The sequence below is a fragment of the Lepisma saccharinum genome, chromosome 6 (assembly GCF_977018435.1).
Source record: "Lepisma saccharinum chromosome 6, izLepSacc3.1, whole genome shotgun sequence".
In the NCBI taxonomy this organism is placed as follows: Eukaryota; Metazoa; Arthropoda; class Insecta; order Zygentoma; family Lepismatidae; genus Lepisma; species Lepisma saccharinum.
In genome coordinates, this window is record NC_139234.1 from 26480658 (window position 1) to 26505990 (window position 25333).

The 25333-nt window shown below is 44.9% G+C and overlaps 1 protein-coding gene across 1 annotated transcript; it reads left to right on the plus strand.

Moving 5' to 3' along the window:
• The first annotated feature begins 12080 nt into the window (after positions 1–12080).
• LOC145989026 (uncharacterized) lies at positions 12081–16019 on the plus strand. The gene has a single exon (XM_083124325.1). The coding sequence runs from the start codon at positions 12081–12083 to the stop codon at positions 16017–16019; it is 3939 nt and encodes a 1312-aa protein (XP_082980451.1).
• The last annotated feature ends 9314 nt before the right edge of the window (positions 16020–25333 follow it).

Below are 25333 nucleotides of genomic sequence, written 5' to 3' on the forward strand. Positions count from 1 at the left end.
ATTTATGCACAGACGGACTAATCGGGACCTATAATGGCGGCACAAAACAATTGGCCTCATTTAACTACCTAGAGAATCGAACCCGCGACCTCTTCATTACCAGGCGACAACATTAACCACTACCCCAAGGCCGCCATATTGATTTTATTCAATCACTATTTATGCACAGATGGACTAATCGGAACCTATAATGGCGGGATTAAACAATTGGCCTAATTTAACTACCTAGAGAATCGAACCCGCGACCTCTTCATTGCCAGGTGACAACATTAACCACTAACCCAACTCGATTTTCGAACTCAACCATTTTGTTGGCTTTATTTACACACAGGCTAATCGAAATCATTCAATATTGACATCGTCGACTTGTAATAAAGGGGTCCCAGGTTCGATACTCGGTGGAGGCACATAGTGGTCCGAATCACCACTTTTCAACTGTAGGTCCACTCCTGATTAGTCTTGCCGTGCATAAAGTGGACTTAAAAAACTAACTCAATCTATCAATCAATCAATATTGACTCTACCAGGAATCGAACCCTCGACGCCTCTTGTTTTACAGAGCAATAACCTTAGCCGCTAAGCTTTCGGGGTACAACACCTTCGGCGCCATCTTTAAATAATTTCTTCATTTGTTTGCATCATACGCAATGGTTGCGCGCGCATTTCCTCCAAAGACACACACACACACACACACACAAACATACGCACGTGTTAGGTTAGCATACATCAAGAAACAACGTGACAAATCCATTGACCCCCCTCCCCCACCGCTTCCGATGTCTTCAACGTGATCAGACACGTTCTGCTGACTCAACAATAAAATCGCTCGTACACCGTGTAACATTCCAAATATTATATATTTAATTTGGGAATATTACTCGTACTTTTGTACGTCTATAGAGTTAATTTTGGTGAAAATAAACTCTCCTCCGCAAAATACGATAGCGCTACGACATTTAGATGGTGTTGCCATCTGTCGTAGATACGCTAAACTATACTCTCCTCCCTCCCCTTTTTTTTCTTGCACGATTCCCGATCGTCAGTAACACAGTTAGCATCCGGTCTTCGAAACAGCCATATATACAGCCAGATAGCAGCGGAGCAGGATCGCCTTGCTTGTACGCAATTCCTTCGCCCACGCATTGCAATGGTGAGATTGGAAAACAACTTTGGAAGCCACGATTTCTAGAGTCGTGAAGAGCCGCACGAATGCAGTTACGTCAGCCATACCATGTGCTTGCGATTGTGATAAGGACCATCAGAAGGATTGCTTCAAGGTAAAGTGGACGTTCGTAGATTTCTTTGATCCTGTTACCGACTTGCCCTGTTTGGACTGTACAATTACTCCCCCTTTTGTGCGATTATTCAGGGAGCTGTTGTTTGGAGTTCTTTCTCCAACACTTTACCGTTCCTACCCCTTTTTGACTCTTGGATGTAAATTATCGTGCCGAATATATTGGTACAGTGCTTTCGGAGAGTGAACTATAATAATTTATGCTTGCATTTTCGGAACTGAGAATGATACTGAGTGAAAGCACGTCCAACACGAAGCATTAAACATTTCTATCCCAATATTCTCGTGTAACCGTCCAATCCTAAAGAAAGATCGATTAACCTTTTTTGTTCTCATGTCCCCCCTTTTGGATAAACTTTTATTATGCAAGGAATTGCTGTGTAGACCCTGCGAAAAGACTGGAAACAACAGTTTAAAAATCAAGTTTTTTGTCAAATGACAAAGTGTCCTTTTTTCTAATTCTCCCCCTTTTTTTGCTTTAATAAGTCATACCCCTCCGAACACCTTACGCAGTAGCCTCAAAGCCATGCACAGTATATAAGCATACATATGTACATGTAGGATACCTATACTTGATTGTACGTAGATGTTAAGGATTCGTTTGACATTGCGGAATACCTCCGTAGATTGTTATCGGCATTACATTGCCTTTTGTTAAGCAATACAGTTACTGAAACGTGGAATATTCAATTGGGCTTGTTCCTCGCACTTGTATTTAGTAAAGAATATTCCCCCTCTTAAAAATGAGAGATTGAGGGTCATGTATTAATGTTTCACGTGTTATTAGGAAGTCAAGACAGATTAAAATTGTTGAAATAAATAGGAGGTTAAAATTGAAGTCTTCTTTCCTTTATCTATTTTACTTTATTCCCTTAGAGTTAAATCGAACACAATGAATGAAAAAAGCAGTATATGTATATATGTATAAATATGTTTTCTTGAATAGGAACTAGTATACTGTACTCGAATGGTTAAAGTCATTTTTACAATTTTTGACTGTTCTCTCTCCCCCCCCCTTTATTCAGTCTGTTGGTCAATTAGTATTAAGTGAATTAATAGTGAATAAGTATTTTTTGACGTAATTATTTGTTACAGGAACATCGCTGTTGACAACATAAATAAGCATAGTAGTAATTGGAACGGAATCTTCGTGATTTCGACCGTTCCTCGGTTTCCTGCATTTAGCGGAACGCGGCGTTGCCTTTCTGTTGATGCTTTGCGCGTTTTGGAACTTGTTTACTCAGCAGAAACGTAGCGTCGAAAGGTATTTGTGACCCTTGTTTGGAATAGGCACTAACAGGGATATATTTACCACGCGCTTCCAAATAACTACCATTAACTTACCGGGTTGGTTAGTTGCCTTATCCACACAAGCGTCATAACCGCTACGACCGGATGTAACATAACACCAGTGGCATCGAATTTTTGCTGACGCGTAGGAATGAAGTGCTGCCTCTCTACTAACGCTATTCTCTGTACCCCTGCTTTACAATCAAAAATATTTGAATAAGAATGGAAAACATCTTGTTCCATCAGTATAAACCCCAAGGCAAAAAAATTCCGCTCAGGCACTGAACAGTGACATCAGAATGTGGACCCAAAACTTGGTTCATTAGTTGCTTCCGTTTTCCTGTTTGTTCTCTAGCAGGACGAACTTTTATTTTCATTTTGGGCAATGGACTTGTAACTTGCATTATTTCCCTTTGTTCAACAAAAATACGTACGTATTTTCGTAATTAATATTATGTGACGTTCAAAATATTGGACGTTTATGATATTTTTCAAATTGGCTAAGGCTAAAACGTAGGACATGTCCGGGAAAAACCGGCGTCTGGTAACCCTAAATAAAACCACAAATAAACGATTTATCTGTGGTAAATTGCTGAATTGTTCCTTGAAAAAGTGCCCGATTTTATTACGTTATTTGTTCAGTAACTGTGAGGAATGAGGATAATATCCAGGTATTCTCCAGAATATATCCTTTACATACTAGATGTACATCATTTTATTGTTTCCTAACCGCTAGTGAAAGTTACGCTTCCCAGAGTGAATCGTTCAAGATGCCAACGTCGGGGATTTTCTCTTAGGTTAATCGAGACGATTACAGAAAATAAATCAAAGTTTTAACCAGTTTCAAGAACTGGTAGAAAGCATTAAGTGCGGATGAACTCAAACAACATGTAAATTTTGAGGACTACAAAACATCATCTGTAGCACGGACAATTATTATAATAGTGGACCGTCAGTGGCAACGCTAATTAGTGAAGAACATTCAAAGGTCTTTTAACAAATCCGGCACTACGTGTCAGTTGTTGTCGATGCATTGCGATATCTTGATATTAAGGGATTGCTTTCCGAGGTGATGAGATTGACGCAAGCCTTAACAAGAGGAAATTTCTTGGAACTTTTGAATTTAATTTCAAAACGACGATATTGTGCGGAAACGTATTGAACTTAGACTAGTCATAATTCGATTCCAAACTAATTAATCTGCGTAATGTCAACACTTATTTTCAGTAAAATAAGCCAGGAAGAGGCGAAAGTATTCGCATTGATGGCAGATTAGTGTTGCTCACGGGACGGGACATGTCCCGTCTCGTCTCGTGTCTCGTCTCGTTTTCGAGACGAGACACGAGACGGGACAAGCCTTTTGAAATTCGAGACGTGACGAGACGGAATGCCTTTCTCGTCTCGTTTTCGAGACGAGACACGAGACGGGACAAGCCTTTTGAAATTCGAGACGGGACGAGACGGAATGCCTTTCTCGCCTCGTTTTCGAGACGAGACACGAGACGGGACGGGACGGCTTTTGAAAAGTCTCGTCTGGTCTCGAATGTCTCGAAAAAAAAAGCAAAATATTTAATCAGTTGCAAATACTTGTTTGCTTGGAAAAAGGTATTTCAATTAGAAACGTTGATAAGCGCGTGTTAAGTCAAAAGAAGACTATTCTAGAGAGAGGAATGAATGAATGAATGAATGAATGAATACCTAAACTTATTTTCAATACTCTTTCGAAACACAGGTTTACTCCCCATTTTTATTTTTCAATTCATTCCAGGTTAATAATTTTATGTTACGATAGTACTCCAGATACTAATACAATTCTGAATAACATCAAGTAAAAGGGCAGGTAGAGAAGGTGGAAGGAGGGGCCAAAAGATCGTGGAGTATCTGAGATTTATCTTGTAAAAATAGTCTCAGCTCTATAGGTTGGAAAGATAAACGGACCGACGGATCGGGTTTATTATTATTATTTAATTTTTACATCAAAGGGTGTACAGATGATATGATCCACATTTTTATGTGACGTCACCAGTAGAAGATATGTCACTAATGTATTTATTTTTGTACAAGAAAGCGTAATTTCCTTGTTATTATATGTAATATTGCACCCTGTTTGTAATATATAGTAGTAGGAAAATAGCGGAGCTGGATCGCCCGGGCGAGTCGTAGCCTTTTACGCTGTATATCTTAAGGTACCTTCACGGGAAATCACCTATAGGGTAGTACCTTCACGGTTAACCCCCGAAATCACATATAGGGTAGTACCTTCACGGTTAACCCAGTATCTTCACGGGAAAGCACCTATAGGGTAGTAGCGAATCATAGCCTTTTATGCTGTATATTTTAAGCTTCACGGGAAAGCATCTATAGAGCAGTACCTTCACGGTTAACCCACTACCTTCACGGGAAAGCACCTATAAGGTAGTAGCGAATCATAGCCTTTTATGCTGTATATTTTAAGCTTCACGGGAAAGCACCTATAGAGCAGTACCTTCACGGGAAAGCATCTATATGACAGTACCTTCACGGTTAACCCACTACCTTCACCGGAAATCACCTATATGGCAGTACCTTCACGGTTAACCCAGTACCTTCACGGGAAAGCACCTATAGAGCAGTACCTTCACGGGAAAGCATCTATATGACAGTACCTTCACGGTTAACCCAGTACCTTCACGGGAATGCGCCTATAGAGCAGTACCTTCACGGGAAAGCATCTACAGGGTGTTTCTAAAGGTCGTTTACAACGCTTGGGAGGTGATTCCTCACACGAAAACAAGCAAAAAGTCTAAGTTCCATTTTTACGACTGAGGCTTCGTTTCCGAGATAGGAGCCTCGCAAAAGGTGACAAAGTGAACGTCACACCTAACTGGGACGAATACTATCACAGATAGAGAGGCGGTTCCAAGGTAATCATAAAGGAATCGTATGTGCTCAGTCCGGAAGTCACTATGAAAAGTTCACTGCACGCATGCGCAATGGAGTCCTCAAAGGAATTGGGGATTTCCAGCAAGAACTATGCATGGAAAAGGTATGTAACGCAGCAAGAAGGACCGTGACAATGAGAAATGCGTTAAAGACAACACATCCCGACCTCAAACATCAAAACATGAGCACCGAACACAAAATCCGAAAAGTTGAGCACGGTTGCATACCCCAGTTACACGCGACGAATGAACGAATCATGTCATGTGGCATACGAGAGACACATTACTCCACCAGGAGGAGGGAAAGAAAAACACAATATCAGATGATTGCGACAACGTGTATTTTTACACGCGACAACTACGTAATATCCCCCCCACACACATACACAACAAACAACAAATGCTACAATGTCTTATGCACAGACAGTGTGTGTCGCTGTACACCAACTGAAGATGTCACTTTCACCACACAAAGGGGGTGGAAGCAATACCAAGAGTGTTCTCATTGGTATTTGCCGAGGGCAATAATCACAGACGGTTTTCAAAATGTCTGCCGTTTACTTCTACGCTGATATGACAGCGACGAATCAAGGATTGTCGAGTACGAGCAAACAAGCCAGGTGTATCTGCTACCGTCGCGGCGGCGACGTTGACGCGAGCAACGAGGTCCTCAGCTGATGTGACAGGTGTGTCGTATACGAGGGTTTTCATTTCTCCCCAGAAGAAAAAATCGAGAGGGTTGAGATCTGGCGACCTCGGTGGCCAAGGCACAGGCTCATCCCTACCAATGAACCTATTGCGAAACACGTCATGCAGGAAATGTCGTACATTACAATCGAAATGAGCTGGTGCACCATCGTGTTGGTACCACATTTCTGCCGCAGTGCCAAAGGTACGGTCTCCAACAGTTCAGGCAGAACCTGACTAAGAAATGCATGATACGTGCGACCATTCAGGCGAACAGGGAGAATGTATGGTCCAATTAAATGATCATGTACTATCCCGCACCACACATTCACTGAAAACCTGTGCTGGTGATGGGCCACAAAAAGTGCATGTGGGTTCTCAAAGTCCCATACATGACTGTTTCTACTATTGAAGACATCCATCCTGGTGAAAATGGCTTCATCTGTACACAATACGTTTGCCCCGAAGTGAGGGTTTGTGTCCAGCTGATGCAACAACCATTGGCAAAACTCCATACGAGGGCGAAAGTCACGAGGTAACAGTTCTTGTACTTTCTGCAGTTTAAAAGGGTGCATTCCTTCCTCTGACAACACTCGCCAAACATACACATGAGACGTGTTTCGTGCCCGAGCGAGCACTCGCGTACTGGTGCCAGGATGTTCTGCGACCGCTGTTAACACATCTTCTGCAAACTGATGTGTACGTACACTTCGGGGTCTTCCAACTTCTTGCCGCGGTGGTAACACTGACCCTGTTTCACGCAGTCGACTGCCACTACCTGAAAGAAGGTGTGAGACGGTAATCGTCTATGTGGAAAGCGTTCTCCATAAAGACGCCTTGCCTCACGGCTATTACCACGTGCCTCCCCATACATGAGATGCATGTCTGCTAGCTGCTGGGTCATATACGCAGCCATCTGTGTAATAGGGAGCTGGAACTGCAAAGTATTGTTTTTGTTTAACACTGGCACACTGCACAAATTGGCCGTATCACCGTACGAACAACATAGACCAATTGTGAACGAACCCTTCGAGCTCCTCTCGCGGGAACAGCAGTCATGAAGGTCAAACGTAGACTACGAGAGCCAGACTTGCCTGTGCAGCGCTTCCAAAACTGGTCTCTTTTACGTCACAATGATCGCGTGCGAACACTTTTGGTATTGCTCCCACCCCCTTTGTGTGGTGAAAGTGACATCTTCAGTTGGTGTACAGTGACACACACTGTCTGTGCATAAGACATTGTAGCATTTGTTGTTTGTTGTGTGTGGGGGGGGGGATATTACGTAGTTGTCGCGTGTAAAAATACACGTTGTCGCAATCATCTGATATTGTGTTTTTCTTTCCCTCCTCCTGGTGGAGTAATGTGTCTCTCGTATGCCACATGACATGATTCGTTCATTCCTCGCGTGTAACTGGGGTATGCAACCGTGCTCAACTTTTCGGATTTTGTGTTCGGTGCTCATGTTTTGATGTTTGAGGTCGGGATGTGTTGTCTTTAACGCATTTCTCATTGTCACGGTCCTTCTTGCTGCGTTACATACCTTTTCCATGCATTGTTCTTGCTGGAAATCCCCAATTCCTTTGAGGACTCCATTGCGCATGCGTGCAGTGAACTTTTCATAGTGACTTCCGGACTGAGCACATACGATTCCTTTATGATTACCTTGGAACCGCCTCTCTATCTGTGATAGTATTCGTCCCAGTTAGGTGTGACGTTCACTTTGTCACCTTTTGCGAGGCTCCTATCTCGGAAACGAAGCCTCAGTCGTAAAAATGGAACTTAGACTTTTTGCTTGTTTTCGTGTGAGGAATCACCTCCCAAGCGTTGTAAACGACCTTTAGAAACACCCTGTATATGACAGTACCTTCACGGTTAACCCAGTACCTTCACCGGAAAGCACCTATAGGGCAGTATCTTCACGGTTAACCCAGTACCTTCGCGGGAAATCACCTATAGGGCAGTAGTGAACCGTAGCCTTTTACGCTGTATATTACAAGAGTTCACGGTGTATGTTAACCTCACTGTCAGCGTTGGCAGCTCTGCCATCAACATTTCACCACAATATTTTACGAGTTAAACTAACCTAGTGAGTTGGCAACTCCGCGTAGCCGTTTATTACAAGAGTTCACGGTGTATGTTAACCTCACTCTCAGCGTTGGCAGCTCTGCCATCAACATTTCACCACAATATTTTACGAGTTAAACTAACCTAGTGAGTTGGCAACATTTATTCTATCATGCATTGTTTGAGCCGCAAGCTAAATTTAGCTAACAAATCAAAACGAGTGCTCTTCAGGGGATGAAGTATGCTTTCGAAAACAAAGAAACAATACAAATTCCAGCATTTCCGCTACCGATGAACCTCTTTTCTGTTCTTGGTTAATTACTCAAGGGAAAAAAGGGCTTCGAAAGTAAATCTTTACCAGTAAAAATATCTGTATAGGAGTCGTCGCTAATGCTACTTACGCGATTCTTTTCCTCTAATTGTGTGAGCAAGACGGAACGATGTATGTAGGTCAACTCCTAGACGGATCGATATCGTTTCCTACCACGCCATACATCGCCTCGACTTTTCGCAGTGCTTAGCGAGAAGGTGACCGAGTGACTATATTAACATCATTCCTGCCGTGAATTGTTAGTGACATTTTTGCTGTATTAACTCTAGTGACTGAGATCTATATGTGCTTGTGGTGCACATTGTGTTCAATTTCATGAAAACTTTCGCAAGAAGGAGAAAGAACAGCTTTACTTCAACAGAGGTAAGTACAGCAATTATGTTTTTATAGTGGAACCACAAGGAAAGAAACCTGCACAGAGCCCATCGCGCTGGCGGGTGGGGGGAAAAAGACAGGAGGAAGGAGCCTTCAGAGCGGCCAACGTCAGTGTTGCCAGACCTATTGATTTCTCGGTAGGATTCCACAATAAACTATTGCTATGGTACCTCCGACGGCCTGCTCAAAAACAAGTTTCCTGGTCACCTTACTTGAACATGGAGGGGAGAGTGGAACTCCACTCAGCCATGAAAAGTGCTGTTTGAATTGTGAAATTATGCCAAACGATGTGCTAGGACATTATTATTATTTTATTACTATTACTACATTACCATGGGCATTCACATATACTTTCAATTCAGCTGCAATAATGTGTGTTAATTATTGCATGAATATGATACATTGAAATTTAAGCAATGTTTTTTGAGGGGGCAACACTATTATTGGAGAAAATGTGCCTTCTTTTGGCCCCCCCTGGGAAAAAATACCTTCCTTGCCCCCTGCCTGGAAAAAATCCTGCGGACATCCATGTACATTACTATTTTTAGATGGTTGTATTTTATCCCACCCGAAAATTGAGTTGATTTCAGTTACAGTAATTTACATCCATTATTATAATAGGGATGTGGAAACGTGATAATTTCAAACTCAAGTGGTGTTTTCTGAGAGGGCAACATTATACGGGGTAATATGCCTCGTTTACCCACCTGATAAAAATACATTGTTTCCCCCTCTCTGGAAAAAATCTGCAGACATCCTCTTGCCCCCCCCCCCAGTGCACACGCCTATGTCGCCCCTCGAGAAGGTCGTTCATGCGCTACTATTAGATCATCGGATTTTGTAGCAGATCTTCTGGTTTCCCAAGAAACAATCTCCCGATTTTTTTCAAGTCTAACCTGGCAATACTGCTCCGAGCACCGATAACGGCAGGGAAGATATGCGAACGCTTTTGAGGGAAGGTTTTTTCCCTTGTGGTCGAGCTATACTTGCTTTATTAACCCGAGTTAACTTGGAATTTACTTTTACATTGCATATTATTAACTCGAATTATCTCGTGATCACACAATATCAGTGTATTTTTGTGCTAATCAGGAAAGTCTCGTTTGAGCTTTAATAAGTTTACATAACAAAATTTTACTTGCTTCTACTGGACGTCATGTGAGAAAAGGAACACGATGACGATGGGATTTTGTGCTGGAGAGAGCGTGGGGTTCTCTACATACAGTTTATCGCCGACTTGAATGTCAATGATTTGCGAAGCATCCTCTGCATATGCAGTCTCTCCACTTTCGGGATGTGTGAAATCAACCAGCTCTACATTACGGACTTTAGGTTCGTCCCCTATATTCGTCACAGTCATAGTCGGATAGTGAAGGGCTCGCAGTAGCGACCAGTAAGTTACCTTGACAAACTGAAGTTTTCCCCTGAGGGAAAATTGATGGTATGCTTTGACAGGAGTGAGCATGTAGAGTTTGCTTCGTGGATTGAAAGGGGACGGAAATTCTCGATTTCGGATGCTGAATATCTCTAGGATGACTGTCGATTTTAAGTTGTCGAGGCTAACGTTCAGCCTGCCGACGTTGGCTCGCAGTTCCTCCTGCACGTCGTCCAGTTTGTTCTGTACGGGCTCCAGGTGTTCGCTGAAGAGGTTGACGATGCTGTCGTAAGAAGGTTTGATCTTGATTTCCACGCGAAGTTGCTTGAAGTGTTCGTTCAGTTCGCGAAGCTTGTCGGCAAAATCAGCCAAAGCAGACTCTTGACCGGTCTCCACGTCGTCCATTCGAAGTTTCACGTTTGCGATGATCTGCTGCAAGCTTTCGACGAGCCTCAGTTTGGAGTTTTGTGTCGCGAGGTCGTGAACCTGATTTCTGATTTCTGCGAACAGAGTGTGCAGCTCGTTGACGTTCTGGTTGGTGGGCATCGTGGCGATGGTGTCTCGAATTTGCACTATTTCAATCTGAATGTTTTTCACGTCCTCGGATTTGAGCAAACGATCCACTGTCCTCTTCACGGATTCAGTTCCTGCGATGTTGGTAAGTTGACGACTGTATTCTGCAGCACGGTCAAAGCTTTTCTCACGGCGTCCAGCTCACTGGCGTCGGCTAATCGGCTACCGTACCCAGCGCATCCCGGAGTCGCGTCATGTCGTCCTGTGTGGGGGTTGATTGCTGCAGTGTTTCCAACTTGCTCTGTATGTCGTCGATCAGGTGATGGAAGTGTGAAAGTTCGGTTTCGGTGTTAAGGCTTTCCAGCTTGGCAATTTGCTGTTGAACGGTTGAAGGTTTCCGTTATGCCTGGCAATTTCAATTCCAAAGCTTCCTGCACGGTCGATAGATCAGTTCTCATGGTCGACAAAGTGTCCTCGATGTGGCTTACGGTGCCTTGGATTTTACCGAAATCCTCGTACGTCTCGAGTTGCAGTTTGATGTTGGCCACAGACTTTCCTATAATTTTCAGTTCCTCGGACGAAGTAAAGTTGGCAATGGCTTCTTCGACGGTTTGAAGTTTCTTCCTGATGTTTTTCACCTAGTTTTCAAGTTCTGCAAAGGATATCAGAGACGGGATCTCATCCCGAAAACTACCGAGTTCGTTTCGTAGATCGGCCACTGTTCGATTGATCAGAAGTATGTCTTCGGGTGCAGGGTTGGTTTCAAGTGGGATCTTAATGTTAGAAATAACATTTTGAAGTTCGCTCAAGCTAGCTTGGATGTTTGTTTCCTGTTCCTCAAACTTAGTTTTTAGTTGAATAATGTCTCTGGATTTTTGTAGGTTAGATAATTCCTCTCGCAGGTTGTTCACTGTTTCCTGAATGCTGCTCAAACTTTCCAAGGATGCTAAATCAGCATACTTGGCGAACAGTGATTTGAATTCCGCTTCGATCTTCAGGATCGGATCCACTAATGTTTTCTGCAGACTTGTGATCTCATCTTGTAGGCTCGAGGACAGAGTGTTCTGGAGAGTCAGCAGGTCGCTGCGACGTTTCTTTACTCGTTGGTCGAGTTTCAGAATTTCAGTGTTGTCGGGTGGCTCGGTATCCGTGCCGCCTCTAGAGTGGCCGAAGATATTGTTCGGCATCTTGATGCGTCTTACTGTTTACTTACAGATTCGAATCAAAACAATGTCCCAATATGTATATAATAGCCTATTGCATATCCCTGAAAGTTGGCTTTCTCTGTTGCAGAAAAATGTCGCAGTCACAAGACACATCCACTGCAGTTCCGAAGACGAAAGAACCCCAAGTTCACTACCCTTCTGTAATATCCCACAAACCAAGTCCCATCTAAGTCGGCATAAACAAAGATGTATTCAACGGCCTGGTTCGTCGAAAGAACCCACCAGCATCACCAAACCTTCCCCAACATCCAGGAAAGTGATAACAACAAAAAATTTGATCGTCAATCAGAAGAGTGGGGTAAAGCGAAAGCAGTCTTCAAACCAGTTGAGCCATGGAAAGAGAACGAAGATCATAGAATCGGCTGAAGCACGCGACCCAGAATGCATTAAGCCGAAGAGAACGGCCTTCAGGAATATGTTGGCAAATTACAGCCTCAGCAGCGAGAATAGGGGTTTGCCCTGCAGTGCCGAAATTTTCCTGGAGGAGAAGAAAGCAGAAGTGGTTAAGATTTTGGTTTCCACTCTCAACAAGGGCCCCTTCAAATTCAACATGGTTTTGGATTCGTTGTTCCAGAAGCATCCGTCGGAACAAACTCACGTGTTCTCCAGTAGAACAAAGCAACAACTTCTGCTGGAAAGTGATAGGGAGGTGATAAGCGAACTTTACGACAAGTTAATGAATGAGATCGTCCGGAAGCAGGAAGAGTTTCAAGGTAAAGGATCGGGTTGGAGTGTTTGCAACACTACACACATCAACAACATCAACATAAGCAAATACAAGCCTCTTTCAGGATCGACTTACGTGAAGCTCCCGCAGGTGATCGAAAACAAGAAAGCCGTTCTTAACATTAAAAACAACGACAACCAGTGTTTCAAATGGTGCCTCCTGGCCCATTTGCATCATAAAACAAAAAACTCTACGCGCGTTGGAAGTTACAGCCAGTACGATAATGAATTGGATGAATATTTCGAAGACGTTACATTTCCTGTGCAGCTGGCAAAAATCGAAAAATTCGAAAAAGCCTATCAACAAAAGAACGAGATTCCAATCGGTGTAAATGTGTATGGATATACAATCAGCAACAAAAAAGTAGATATTTTCCCGCTTCGGATCAGCAAAATTGTAGGTGATGAGGTGAATGTAGTGCACATGCATTTAATAAAAAATATGAAACAGCATCATTATTGCCTCATCCGTGATCTTTCGAAGCTGGTCAGAAGCGAGATAACAAAATATGAACATAAAATCGAAATCTGTTATCGATGTATGGTATTTTTCAGCAACCTAGGTTCAAGAACCGCCAAGGAGAGACTGCAGGATCACCTCAGAGAATGCCTGCAGCATCAACCATCCAGGTGCGTGTTCCCTGGTGGTTCTCATTTCTTCAGAAAGTACAAGTCCCAGCTGGAGGTCCCCGTTGTCATCGTTGCGGACTTCGAGGCATTCTTGAAGCCCATGGCGATCTGCAACCCCGATCCGGCGAAATCATCAACTACTGCCTACCACGAGCACATACCTTGCAGTTTCGCATACTACGTGCACTGGATGGCAGGAGCGGACGAAGATAACAAGGAACCGATTCTTTACCGAGGACCCGAGGCTGGAAAACGCTTCCTGGAATTCCTAGTCAAGGAAGTGGAGGAATGGGGTGATGTTTTGTTCAGGACTAAACCCATGAATGATCTTACCGAAGACGAAGAATTGAGGTTTGTTTGTGCAACACATTGTCCAAATTGCTGGTCCAAATTTGATGATTGTGTGATAAAAGTGGCACACCACAATCACGTAACGGGTCAGTACATCCGTCCATTATGCCATAGATGCAATTTGAAGCTTCAAACTGCCAAGTTTGTACCGGTATTTTTCCACGGGCTCAGCAATTATGATCTTCACCATTTCATCAAAGAGCTGGGCTATGACAAAAAATCCATCCGTGTGATTGCCGAGACCGACGAGAAATACATTACTATCAGCAAGTGGGTGAATATTCCACCGGGCTATCATGGTAAGATGAGCAAAATGATCCTCTGCGACGATGAGTGCACGTTGTGCGCTGCTGGCAAGAAGCCAAAATACAGAAGAATTGAACTTAGATTCATCGATTCTTACCGCGTTCTCCAGGCTAGTCTCGAAAAATGCGTCGCCATGTTGGACGTGCCGGAAGTTACCAGAGATCATTTCCCAGATGTGTCCTTGGACGCTATTCGAAGGAAAGGAGTGTACCCATATGAGTACGTCGACGGGCCCGAAAAGTTCGACGAGACGGATCTTCCGTCGAAAGACGCTTTCAATTCAACCTTCAAGGAGTCCGTGTGTTCCGACGAAGACTATGCGCACGCCAAACGTATGTGGAACGAGTTTCGATGCTGCTCGCTGGGTGATTTCCACGATCGATACTTGAAGCTGGACGTGCTTCTCCTATTCGACGTGCTCCAAGCGTTTCGTCAAACCGCTATTCGTGATTACAAAGTCGACCCTGCGCACTTCGTGAGTCTTCCGGGATTCACCTGGAATGCCATGTTGTATTCCAGTAGCATTCGATTGCAACTTTTCGCGGAAGATCAATGCGACATGCAGCTTTTCATCGAGAAATGTATTAGGGGCGGCATCGTGCAATGGTGTTTAAGACAAGCGAAAGCAAACAACAAGTACATGGGAGACGAGTACGATCCCAATCAGGAGTCCAGCTACATAATATACTTGGACGCCAACAACCTGTATGGTTATGCGATGACGCAGAAGCTGCCACAGTCTAATTTCGAGTGGTCGGACATCACCGAAGAAGGACTGAAACATCTGCTTCAAGAGGATAATTTTGAAGGATCGACAGGATACTTCGCGGAGGTAGACTTAGAGTATCCTTCAGAATTGCACCAGCTCCATTCGGATTTTCCTCTGGCGCCTGAGCTAAAATGTCCTCCTCGCTCCAATCAACCAAAACTGCTTCTGACGTTGGAGAGGAAGGATCATTACGTAGTGCACTGCAAACTGCTGAAATTCTATCTCCAGAAGGGTCTTGTTTTAACTAAAGTGCACAGAGTTTTGAAATTCACACAGGGCAAATGGCTGGAACCCTACATCAACATGAACACCCAGAAGCGGCAGGTGGCGACATCTGACCTGGATAAGGATATGTATAAACTGATGAACAACGCCATCTACGGAAAAACAATGGAGAATGTAAGGAAATACAAGAATGTCAAGATAGTTTCGGACGAAAAAAAATGCATGAAGTGGGTTGCCAACCCACGCTTCAAGAGCAGGAAAATTTTCAACGAGAACCTGACGTTGCTTCATCTTGACAAATCCTGCATTACGTTCAACAAACCGACGTACGTGGGGGCTGCAATTCTCGAACTGTCGAAACTGCAAATGTACGAGTTCCACTACAACATCATGAAGCCACGATACAAAAATCAAATCCAGATTGCTTACATGGATACGGACAGTTTCGTTTATGTGATGAAGGAAGATCCGTACAGGGGCATGACAACCGAATTGAAGGAACATTTCGACACTTCGGGTTATCCACAACCGAACCCCTACAACATTTTGCCAAGAAACAAGAAAGTTCCCGGATTGATGAAGGACGAAATGAACGGTGAGATCATCAGAGAGTTCGTGGGACTCAGGGCTAAATCGTATTATATCAGAACGACCGTCGCCACCATCAAGAAGTCCAAGGGGGTTGAGAAAAGCACTGTTCAGGGGAAATTAAACGTCGAGGATTACATCAAATGCCTGAAGAAGAAACTCCCCATCCTGCGGGAAGAGAGGAGGTTCCAGAGCATAGACCATGATGTGAAGACCGTGAAACTGAACAAAGTGGCGTTGGATGCAGAGGACGACAAGAGAAAAGTTTTGAACTGCGGTATTCACACCGTTCCATGGGGCTATTCACCAATCGGAGAGAAGTCCAAATCATGCAATATCTGTAATTAGGCTAATCCTGTAACGAATCCACTTCGCACGCACACACACGCTTCTGTATTAAATTGTACGCATACACACAAAATACTTTTTTATTTACTTCATTTCCGGCATCCATCTATTTTTTTTGCTGAAATAAACAGCAGTCTCATATCACCAAAACCTTTTCACTCCATTTATTGTTCTTTCCTACACTATCCCAATGTTGGTCTTGGGGTTGGCACAGAGAGAAAAGAAGGCAGCAGCTGAAGCAGAATGCAGTTCACGGATAGCAGTAAGTAAATAAACAGACATAATAAAATAGGAGTTCTTCGCAATGCGTCCGAAAGGAGTGGCTTATCAAATCCCTTAGTCGGAACTCAAAAAGGTTTCGGGCATCGATTCTATACTCACGAAGAAGCAACGCGAGAAGAAAAACAAATGTTTAAAGAAGGGACACGGGATGAAGCTCCTTCTCAGCAGGCCACAGCTAAGCAAGTTGCAAAAGTCTAGGTCAAGAAAGCAGGGAGGTTTCATTTTCAGCATTCCCGCGATCCTCGCTGCTCTAGGAGCCGTGGGAAGTCTCGCAGGTGGCAGTGCCGCGATCGCGAAAACCGTGATCGATGCCAAGAAGAACACAAAAGAGCTCGAAGAGCAAAAAAGACACAACCTTGCCGTGGAAAGCAAGATGAATGCTACTGGTTCCGGATTGAAGAGAAGAAGAACAAAGAAACAAACCACCGCAGCAGCGTTGAAGAAATTCAACCTAAAAAAAAAGTGCCCCTTTCAAACGAAGATATTGAGTCTCTAGCTGAATTGTTCAACGTTATAAACTTCAGAGGTGTGTTCATGTCCGATACATTGCCTGCTAATGGACCCCGAAGTGGCGGCGAAAGCGGAGTAGTTAACTTGGATAATTCTCTCAACCCGGGAACCCACTGGGTATGTTATTGGATTGCCGAGGACGGAAGCGCTTTCGTTTTTGATTCTTTCGGTGGCGTTCCGCTTCTCGCGCTTGCGAACTACCTGAAAACGACGTCCGAAATATTTTACAACGACGAAAGGATCCAGGGCTTCGACGAAGTGGTCTGCGGTCATCTCTGCGTCGTAATGCTGGTCATTCTTTCGCAACTAACCGGCAGCGGGGACTCGACGTCGTTGGAAATGTTTCAGAGAGCAACGGATTTGATAAAACAATAGCGATAAAAGAAAAATGCTAGTCCTTTATTTGTCCAGCGAGACTTCAATCCTCAAACTGAAACTGCATTACGATGTAATCAGGAGCACTCTGCAACAAGAGTCGTTGGGGCTCGTGGCTTTCTACAGCATGTACTTGATTCGCAACGTCACCGAATACAACAACACCCTCCACGTAGGAAGCAAGAAGATCACCGTTTCGCCTGGACAATATAACCTGACTACGCTACAAGCCCAATTGCCTTCGAACGTCATCCTCTCCGAGAGTTCGGTCACTCATCGCGTGGAGATTACGTCCGCCACAGAAGAAATAAACCTCGGATCCATCGGGGAGCTCTTGGGTTTCCCTAACGACAGCAGGTTGGCGCCGGGGATCAAGCACGTCGGGTCCTCTATTCCCAAATTCCTGTCCATAGAAACTTTGAACGTACATTGCAACCTGGCTCAGGGCATGGTTGTATCGACGGACGCAAATCGGGACCAAACACACAAGGAAACCGGTATAATTGCAACGTTCAAGCCCAATTCGGAATTCCTGGAGCCGATTCTTTACGAACCAGCCAAACCGATCTTTTTTCCCATCCAGCACGACAAGTTCAGTGAAGTAGAACTGACTATAACGAACGAGAAAGGTGAATTGGTGGATTTCGCCGGAGCCACGAGCACGGCCGTACTGGCTATCTTGTAAATAAAATAGACGGTTACGATGGATCACGTAGAAAGTTACGAACTGCAGTCCTTCCCTCCCAACAGAAGGACGTTTGGCAACCTCAACGAACCGAACAAGGACATCGAATTTGATGTGGACGTTGGTGACGGGTTTGTGCATCCTCATCGCGCTGACCTCTACATCAGATACGAAATTGTCACCAGGGACGAAAATGCAGCTTACCCCGCAGGAGCCAACATCAGGCTGATAGACAATTTCGTCCCTCACCTCTTCTCCCAGGTGGAAGTGAGAAAGCGTGGTACAGTCATCGACAGGATGGATAACCCCGGACTAACTTCGACCATCGTGGCGAGCATGACGCTCTCGAAGCCAGAGAGTTCGTACTACAAAGCGGCGGGTTTCGAAACCGACAACAAATTACCCGGGAAACTCAGCACCGTGCTATTCCCTCTGCGGCTCCTCTATGGATTCTTCTCCGACTATAAGGAAATCATGTGGAAGGGCGGTCTGAGGGTCACTTTCAAGAGAGCGTCCAACGACAACAACTTGTTTCTGCGATGGAAATCCGCGACGGCTGGGGGCACCGTGGACGATGCGAGCCTCCCGTCCGAACGTAAGTGCGTGATAAAATCCATGGAACTTCGCATGCCGATCATCGAATACGAAGCTAACCACGCCACGAAGATCAAAGCAGAAATCCTGAAGAACCCGAACATCCCGCTCGAGTTTCAGCTGTACCAATTCTTGCAGAGGACAGTGTCCGGGCGATACTTCGAGTTCGACGTGACGACACAGTTCAACAGCATCCAGTACGACATGCCCGACTTCGTGGTGGTCGTGTTTCAAACTGGTCGCGACGGCAGTCAGAATGCGGATTCGAGTATGTTCGACTACTGCAAAGTTAGGAACATTTACCTTAAGAACGGGCGGAACGAGATTTTCCCCAGAGAGAACTACAACCTCGCGGAAGATGATTACCTGAAGCTGTACGAAGCTTAAACAGCGTTCAAGAGGGTCACCATGGAAGGATCTACCGACATGTACTACACGCCAGCGGAGTTTATCCAGAAACGTCCGATGTACGTGATCAACACATCGAAACGCAAGCAGGTGGTGATCAGCGACCGCACGAGCATCAAGGTTGTTGTGGATTTCCAAGAGGCGATCCCAGACAATACAGTATGCAGCGTGGTCCTGATTGCAGGGAAAAAGTTTGTTTACGATGTAAAGAACGAGAGAATCATTGAACAGTTTTGATATTTTTTATTGAAATGAAATAAATACAAATTTGTTACAAACCCCAACCGAGTTTTCTTTTCGTATGCATTGCCATTGTCGTTCCCAGAGCGGCCAGTCTTTCACCCATGCCGGCATCTCTGCTGACTACCCTCCGGAAAGCCCGGTGTTCCAACTGCATGTCGGCATCGTGCCTTGCTGCGAGATCCCTGTTGTCCCGGTACGCAATATCATGGTCTTTGCAGGCAGCGTCCAAGGGATTAACCCCCGGATCACCGCGATCCAGTCGAGCGTCCAATTTAGTACCGGGACCGCAGTATTGGTAGCCGGGAATATGCATCTCGAAAGGCAATTTGTTGATGATGTCGTTGATGAGTCCCTTCCCTTCCGCCAGCTTCCAGAATCGCGGGGGCAAGATGTTGATGATGTTGATCAGATACCCGATGCCTTTCGGTTCGTTAACGATGAAGCGGCTTAGTTTGGAAACGATCATGTCCACGATGCCAACCTTTTCGTTGTGAAAGTTTCTGTTTCCGGCCCTTTCTTCTCCGGCGATGACCAGCAGCCGGTCCACGAGTTTGCGAACATCGTCCAGCCACACGAATTCCACGGGCAAATTGGAGTAGCGCTTGATACCGCTGCCGGTAGGCAGGCGAGTGGGTTGCTGCTTGATTTCATTCCAAAACGGTTTGATAATGTTCCTGTACTTCTCGCTGCTACTTGACTTGACCCTGTTCTGAGATGGGTCGTTGTTCTGATACAAAGCATCGGTCATCTTGAGAATTTCCTTGTAATTGTCGTAATCCTCTTCGGAATACACGTTGGCGTCGGGGCGTTTTCTAGTGATTAGTTCCCATAGCCCTGGCGTGCCTGCGTACTTCTTGAAGAAACCTCTGCGTCCCGCTCGGCTCTCGTTGTAGATGATGATATCGTCCTTGTCGAACGTGACGTGCCAACTGCCTATCTTCCACACGACGCTCCCGGAAGGGTCGGGTGATGGATACAAACCGAAAACTTCGTCTCTGTCATCGCCTTTGGTGCTCAGATATTTGGCTGCGGTCGGTCCTAATCGTATTCCCTCGACGAAAGACGAACTGCTGCTGCTGCTGGGCGACGGAAACCTAGTGGGAAGCGACGGCAGTTGGAAGTGTTGGAGAGTTGTGGTGGGTGAAGGAGGAGTGGGAGGATAGTCCGTAATGTTGCGAACTGCCACTGGCACCAACTCTGTGATCAAGTCCTTGTTATGTTCGGCAACATCTTTGATTTCTTTGCCCAGGTCACCGATCGCATCGATGAGCGGTTGCTCCTGTCGCTTCTTCTGCTCATAATATCCACGATTCTCTTCCTTCCACCCTTTAAATCGTTTAGCAAGGTACTCGGTCAACTTGATGTTTTCTTCGGCTTTCCTTTTAGACATTGCAAAATGAAGTTTTGGGCCTATCTGTTTTCTTACAATTTTGTTATTTTATTTCGACGGAAGAAACAAGACAGAGCTGTCAATGAAATGATATTGTCGATAATCTTATCTTTTTTGTTGTTCATCTCGTACCATGCATCTGAAAATTTTCTAACACTCTGCTTATGATATCCATCAAGCAAGTCTTCCATTTCGTCTGTTATTGCGTGAAGATCTTCGGTATTCACGATCTTTTTCCCCGTGATTTTAAATATGTGGTCCTTCATGATCATCTGGCACGGCATGGCGACGGCTGGTGAACTATCGGCGATATCAATTATTCTGTGGATGTTATCTTCTTCTCTACCTGACACAATCTTGAATATCTGATAGAGCAGCTCCACAGGAAGGTTAGCAGATCGTGATGTATTCATTTTTCTTCACCTCGTACTATTATATTACATTTTTCATCACGATAAACTCGTTGATCTTGTTACGATACTTCCCCTGGTTCGGTTTGCGAGTCATGTCTATCGTGGCGAAGCCGTAGTCGTCAGCATTCCAGCAATGCGCGCAGAGGTTGCGAAACGACTCGTACGTCATATCCCCTCCGACGAACTCGTCGTACACGTGCTTGAGGTTGGTGGCATCCTGCCGAAACAAGCAAATGAAGTTTGCGTTGTCCCTGATCAGCTGCTTGGGGATCTTCGAGAAGGTCTGAGCCAAGTAAAAGCAGTCCATGCCCTTGTGGCGACCTCGAGTGAAGTAGTTGCGAACCTCTTCCTGATTCTCGAGGATGACGTCGTCGAAGACAACCACCGAATTCTCACGACTCTCGTCCAAAGGTACCATCTGCGAGGCAAAGGTGGCTATTTCAAGATCGTCGTAGATTGCAATCAGCTGCCGGTATTTCAATTGCTCGAGGCTCTTGGAAAAGACGTACAGGTGTCTGCTCTCCCAATCGAGCCAGTGGGGAGCCAGGATGAAATTGTCTACCATCAATGTGGTTTTGCCACAACCCGAGGGCCCCACGATGAGACATCTGATACTTTCGGGAAGCAATTCGCCATTTTTCTTTCTTCCTTTACCTTCGCCAACGTCCGGGAGCCTCTTGGTCACCTCCCAGCTCATACAATATCGATAGCATCAACCCAAGAATTCTGCGAAGAGGGAAGACCGAGCCACTTGACGTAAAGTTTGCCCTTGGTGCGTCGGAGCACTTTCTCCACAAGGTAAGTGTCCGGGAACCTAGTGGCGGACAGTTCCTGCTCGTAGAATCGATCCTCGATGTCCTCACCGTCCGCGGTGCTCTTCAGCTTGTAGGTGGGGATGTAGGGAGGTGATGAAGGCAGGAGAACATCGGTCACGGTGAAAATTTCTGTACACCAGTTTCGAGTGAAACCTTTGTCGAATACTCCGGGACGCTTGAACTTGCTCACTCTCAACTTGTCTCCTATTTTATACTTTGGTTTCTTGATTTTTTCGCCAGTGTTTCGTTTGCAGTACACTTCGGAGAGCAGCCACCTTTCGTTTCGCTTGGTCACTTCCAAGGGTTTCATCCCGATCGTCCTGTGAATTCGGTTGTTGTATTCCTCCACCAGTTCGGGCACCAGATCCACCCACTTGTAGTTCCCGCGGAGGGTGAACCGTTTCCACATGAGCCCCTTGAGGGTCCTGTTGAATCGCTCCACGATGCTTGCTTTCAGCTCGCTGTAGGTTGAATAGTAAAGAATACCGTTCTCCTTGAGCATCCTCCCGAAGGCAGAGTTGTAGAATTCACTGCCTCGATCGGTCTGCAGGAAACAAGGGGATCTCTGTTTGAGAACAGAAGCGAAAGCTTTGCTGACCTCGACCCCGGTCTTGTTTTTAACGGGTATCGCCCAAGCGTACTTGCTGAAAGTGTCGATCACGGTGAGGAGGTATCTGAACCCCTTGTTGATCTTGTGAAGCCCCTTGAGATTCCCCGTGCTCATCTCCACGAGGTCGGCCTGCCAGAGGTCATCTATCCCTTTGGTGACCACGGGCAGTCGAGGATAATTCCTGCGGACAGGTTTGTGCAGTTCGTTCACGATAGCTGCTCTCATGAGGCTTATAGACAACAAAGGCTCCGATGCAAAAATATGGATCTATTATTTTCATTGTTTTCTTGCATTTTGCTTACTTGCTTGCTTACGATAGACGACTGACACTGGCGACGGGATAGGAGAGCACCAACTCCAAAAAAAGCGGTATCGGATGCTCCATATTCGTCTCGATAGATTCGGCGTACAGACGATCTCCGACGGAAACATTGTCGTACGAGACTCCGATTTTCATGTTGTCGTGCTTGATCCTGAATGAACTCTCCCCGTGATGCAGACTTATCGCGACACCGCTCGAGGGATGCAAGTTCACAATTCGGAGACTTCCGCCACCTAGAGAGAGATCGTAGAAGATGCTATTGTTGTCGAAGATGAAGAAGATCTTGCCAATGTTCTCTTCGAACTGCTTCACAATACCGTTCAAGTGGATGATTGTAGCTGCCAACAGGTCGGTTCGGAAAGCAAGCAAGGCATCGTCAAGCATGTCTCGAGCTTTGACGACCTCTTCGCTGGATATCTTGACGTACTTGGGAAGCGTGGCGCCAGATTTCCTCCTGTTGTAGCCGAACACGTTGGTTGGCATGTTATAGAGCATTTCTTTCTTTCCCACTGCTCAGACTATTTTATTAATTTTTCCTCTTCTTGCTTCGAAAAAAGGTCTCGCAGATATTTTACTGGTAAAGATTTTCTTTCGAAGCCCTTTTTTCCCTTGAGTAATTAACCAAGAACAGAAAAGAGGTTCATCGGTAGAGGAAATGCTGGAATTTGTATTGTTTCTTTGTTTTCGAAAGCATACTTCATCCCCTGAAGAGCACTCGTTTTGATTTGTTAGCTAAATTTAGCTTGCGGCTCAAACAATGCATGATAGAATAAATGTTGCCAACTCACTAGGTTAGTTTAACTCGTAAAATATTGTGGTGAAATGTTGATTGGCAGAGCTGCCAACGCTGACAGTGAGGTTAACATACACCGTGAACTCTTGTAATATACAGCGTAAACGACATGTTGCCAACTCACTAGGTTAGTTTAACTCGTAAAAATATTGTGGTGAAATGTTGATGGCAGAGCTGCCAACGCTGACAGTGAGGTTAACATACACCGTGAACTCTTGTAATATACAGCGTAAAAGGCTCCGGTTCACTACTGCCCTATAGGTGATTTCCCGCGAAGGTACTGGGTTAACCGTGAAGATACTGCCCTATAGGTGATTTCCCGCGAAGGTACTGGGTTAACCGTGAAGATACTGCCCTATAGGTGATTTCCCGCGAAGGTAGTGGGTTAACCGTGCAGATACTGCCCTATAGGTGCTTTCCGGTGAAGGTACTGGGTTAACCGTGAAGGTACTGCTCTATAGGTGCTTTCCCGTGAAGGTACTGGGTTAACCGTGAAGGTACTGCCATATAGACGCTTTTCCGTGAAGGTACCTTAAAATATACAGCGTAAAAGGCTATGATTCGTCCAAAATTACCGTGACGATAATACCCTATAGGTGATTTCCCGTGAAGGTACTGGGTTAACCGTGAAGGTACTACCCTATAGGTGTTTTCGGGGGTTAACCGTGAAGGTACTATCCTATAGGTGCTTTCCCGTGAAGGTACTGCTCTATAGGTGCTTTCCCGTGAAGGTACTGCTCTATAGATGCTTTCCCGTGAAGCTTAAAATATACAGCGTAAAAGGCTATGATTCGCTACTACCCTATAGGTGCTTTCCCGTGAAGATACTGGTTTAACCGTGAAGGTACTGCTCTATAGGTGCTTTCCCGTGAAGGTACTGGGTTAACCGTGAAGGTACTACCCTATAGGTGCTTTTCCGTGAAGCTTAAAATATACAGCGTAAAAGGCTATGATTCGCTACTACCTTATAGGTGCTTTCCCGTGAAGGTACTGGGTTAACCGTGAAGGTACTGCTCTATAGGTGCTTTCCCGTGAAGGTACCCTTAAAATATACAGCGTAAAAGGCTACGGTTCGTCCAAAATTACCGTGAAGGTAGTGTCCTATAGGTGTTTTCCGGTGAAGGTACTGGGTTAACCGTGAAGGTACTACCCTATAGGTGATTTCGGGGGTTAACCGTGAAGGTACTACCCTATAGGTGATTTCCCGTGAAGGTACCTTAAGATATACAGCGTAAAAGGCTACGACTCGCCCGGGCGATCCAGCTCCGCTATTTTCCTACTCCTATATATATCTTTTGTTTAATGTTTATTGTATTTTATGATCTGTTATGAGTAGTTTAATGTATCTTCATGTTTGCAAGAGTGCACTATACGAATTTGTATTTCTAAAGATGTATAGATGTCAGTTTTGTTGATAGTATCCTTTTGTAGATAGTGAATGATTCATCTGTACTTTAATCTGTGTTCTCGAAAATAGTATAAAAGGGAGGATATCGCGTAAGAATCATCACACTTTTTCGCCACGGATCGACGAAGCTTTTTAAACTTAAAAAGAACTCCTCGGTGTTGTGCATACATCTTGGTATGGTAGTTCGGGGCGCAAGCTAGGCCTATGTGATCATAGGTACGCCGATAGCCATGCATTGATGATATGCACAATACTGCAACCATTCTACGTCAAACAATAAAGTTAGCCTAAGGATTAATTTGGAAATAAAAGGCTAAAGAGCAAATATTGGCTCAGTTATCATTGCATATCTCTTGGTGTGGTAGTTCGGGGCGCAAGCTAGGTCTATGTGATCATAGGCTTGCCGATAGCCACGCATTGAGTTTATGCGTTTTAATTGAGTCAATTCATCGACAAAGCGAAATCC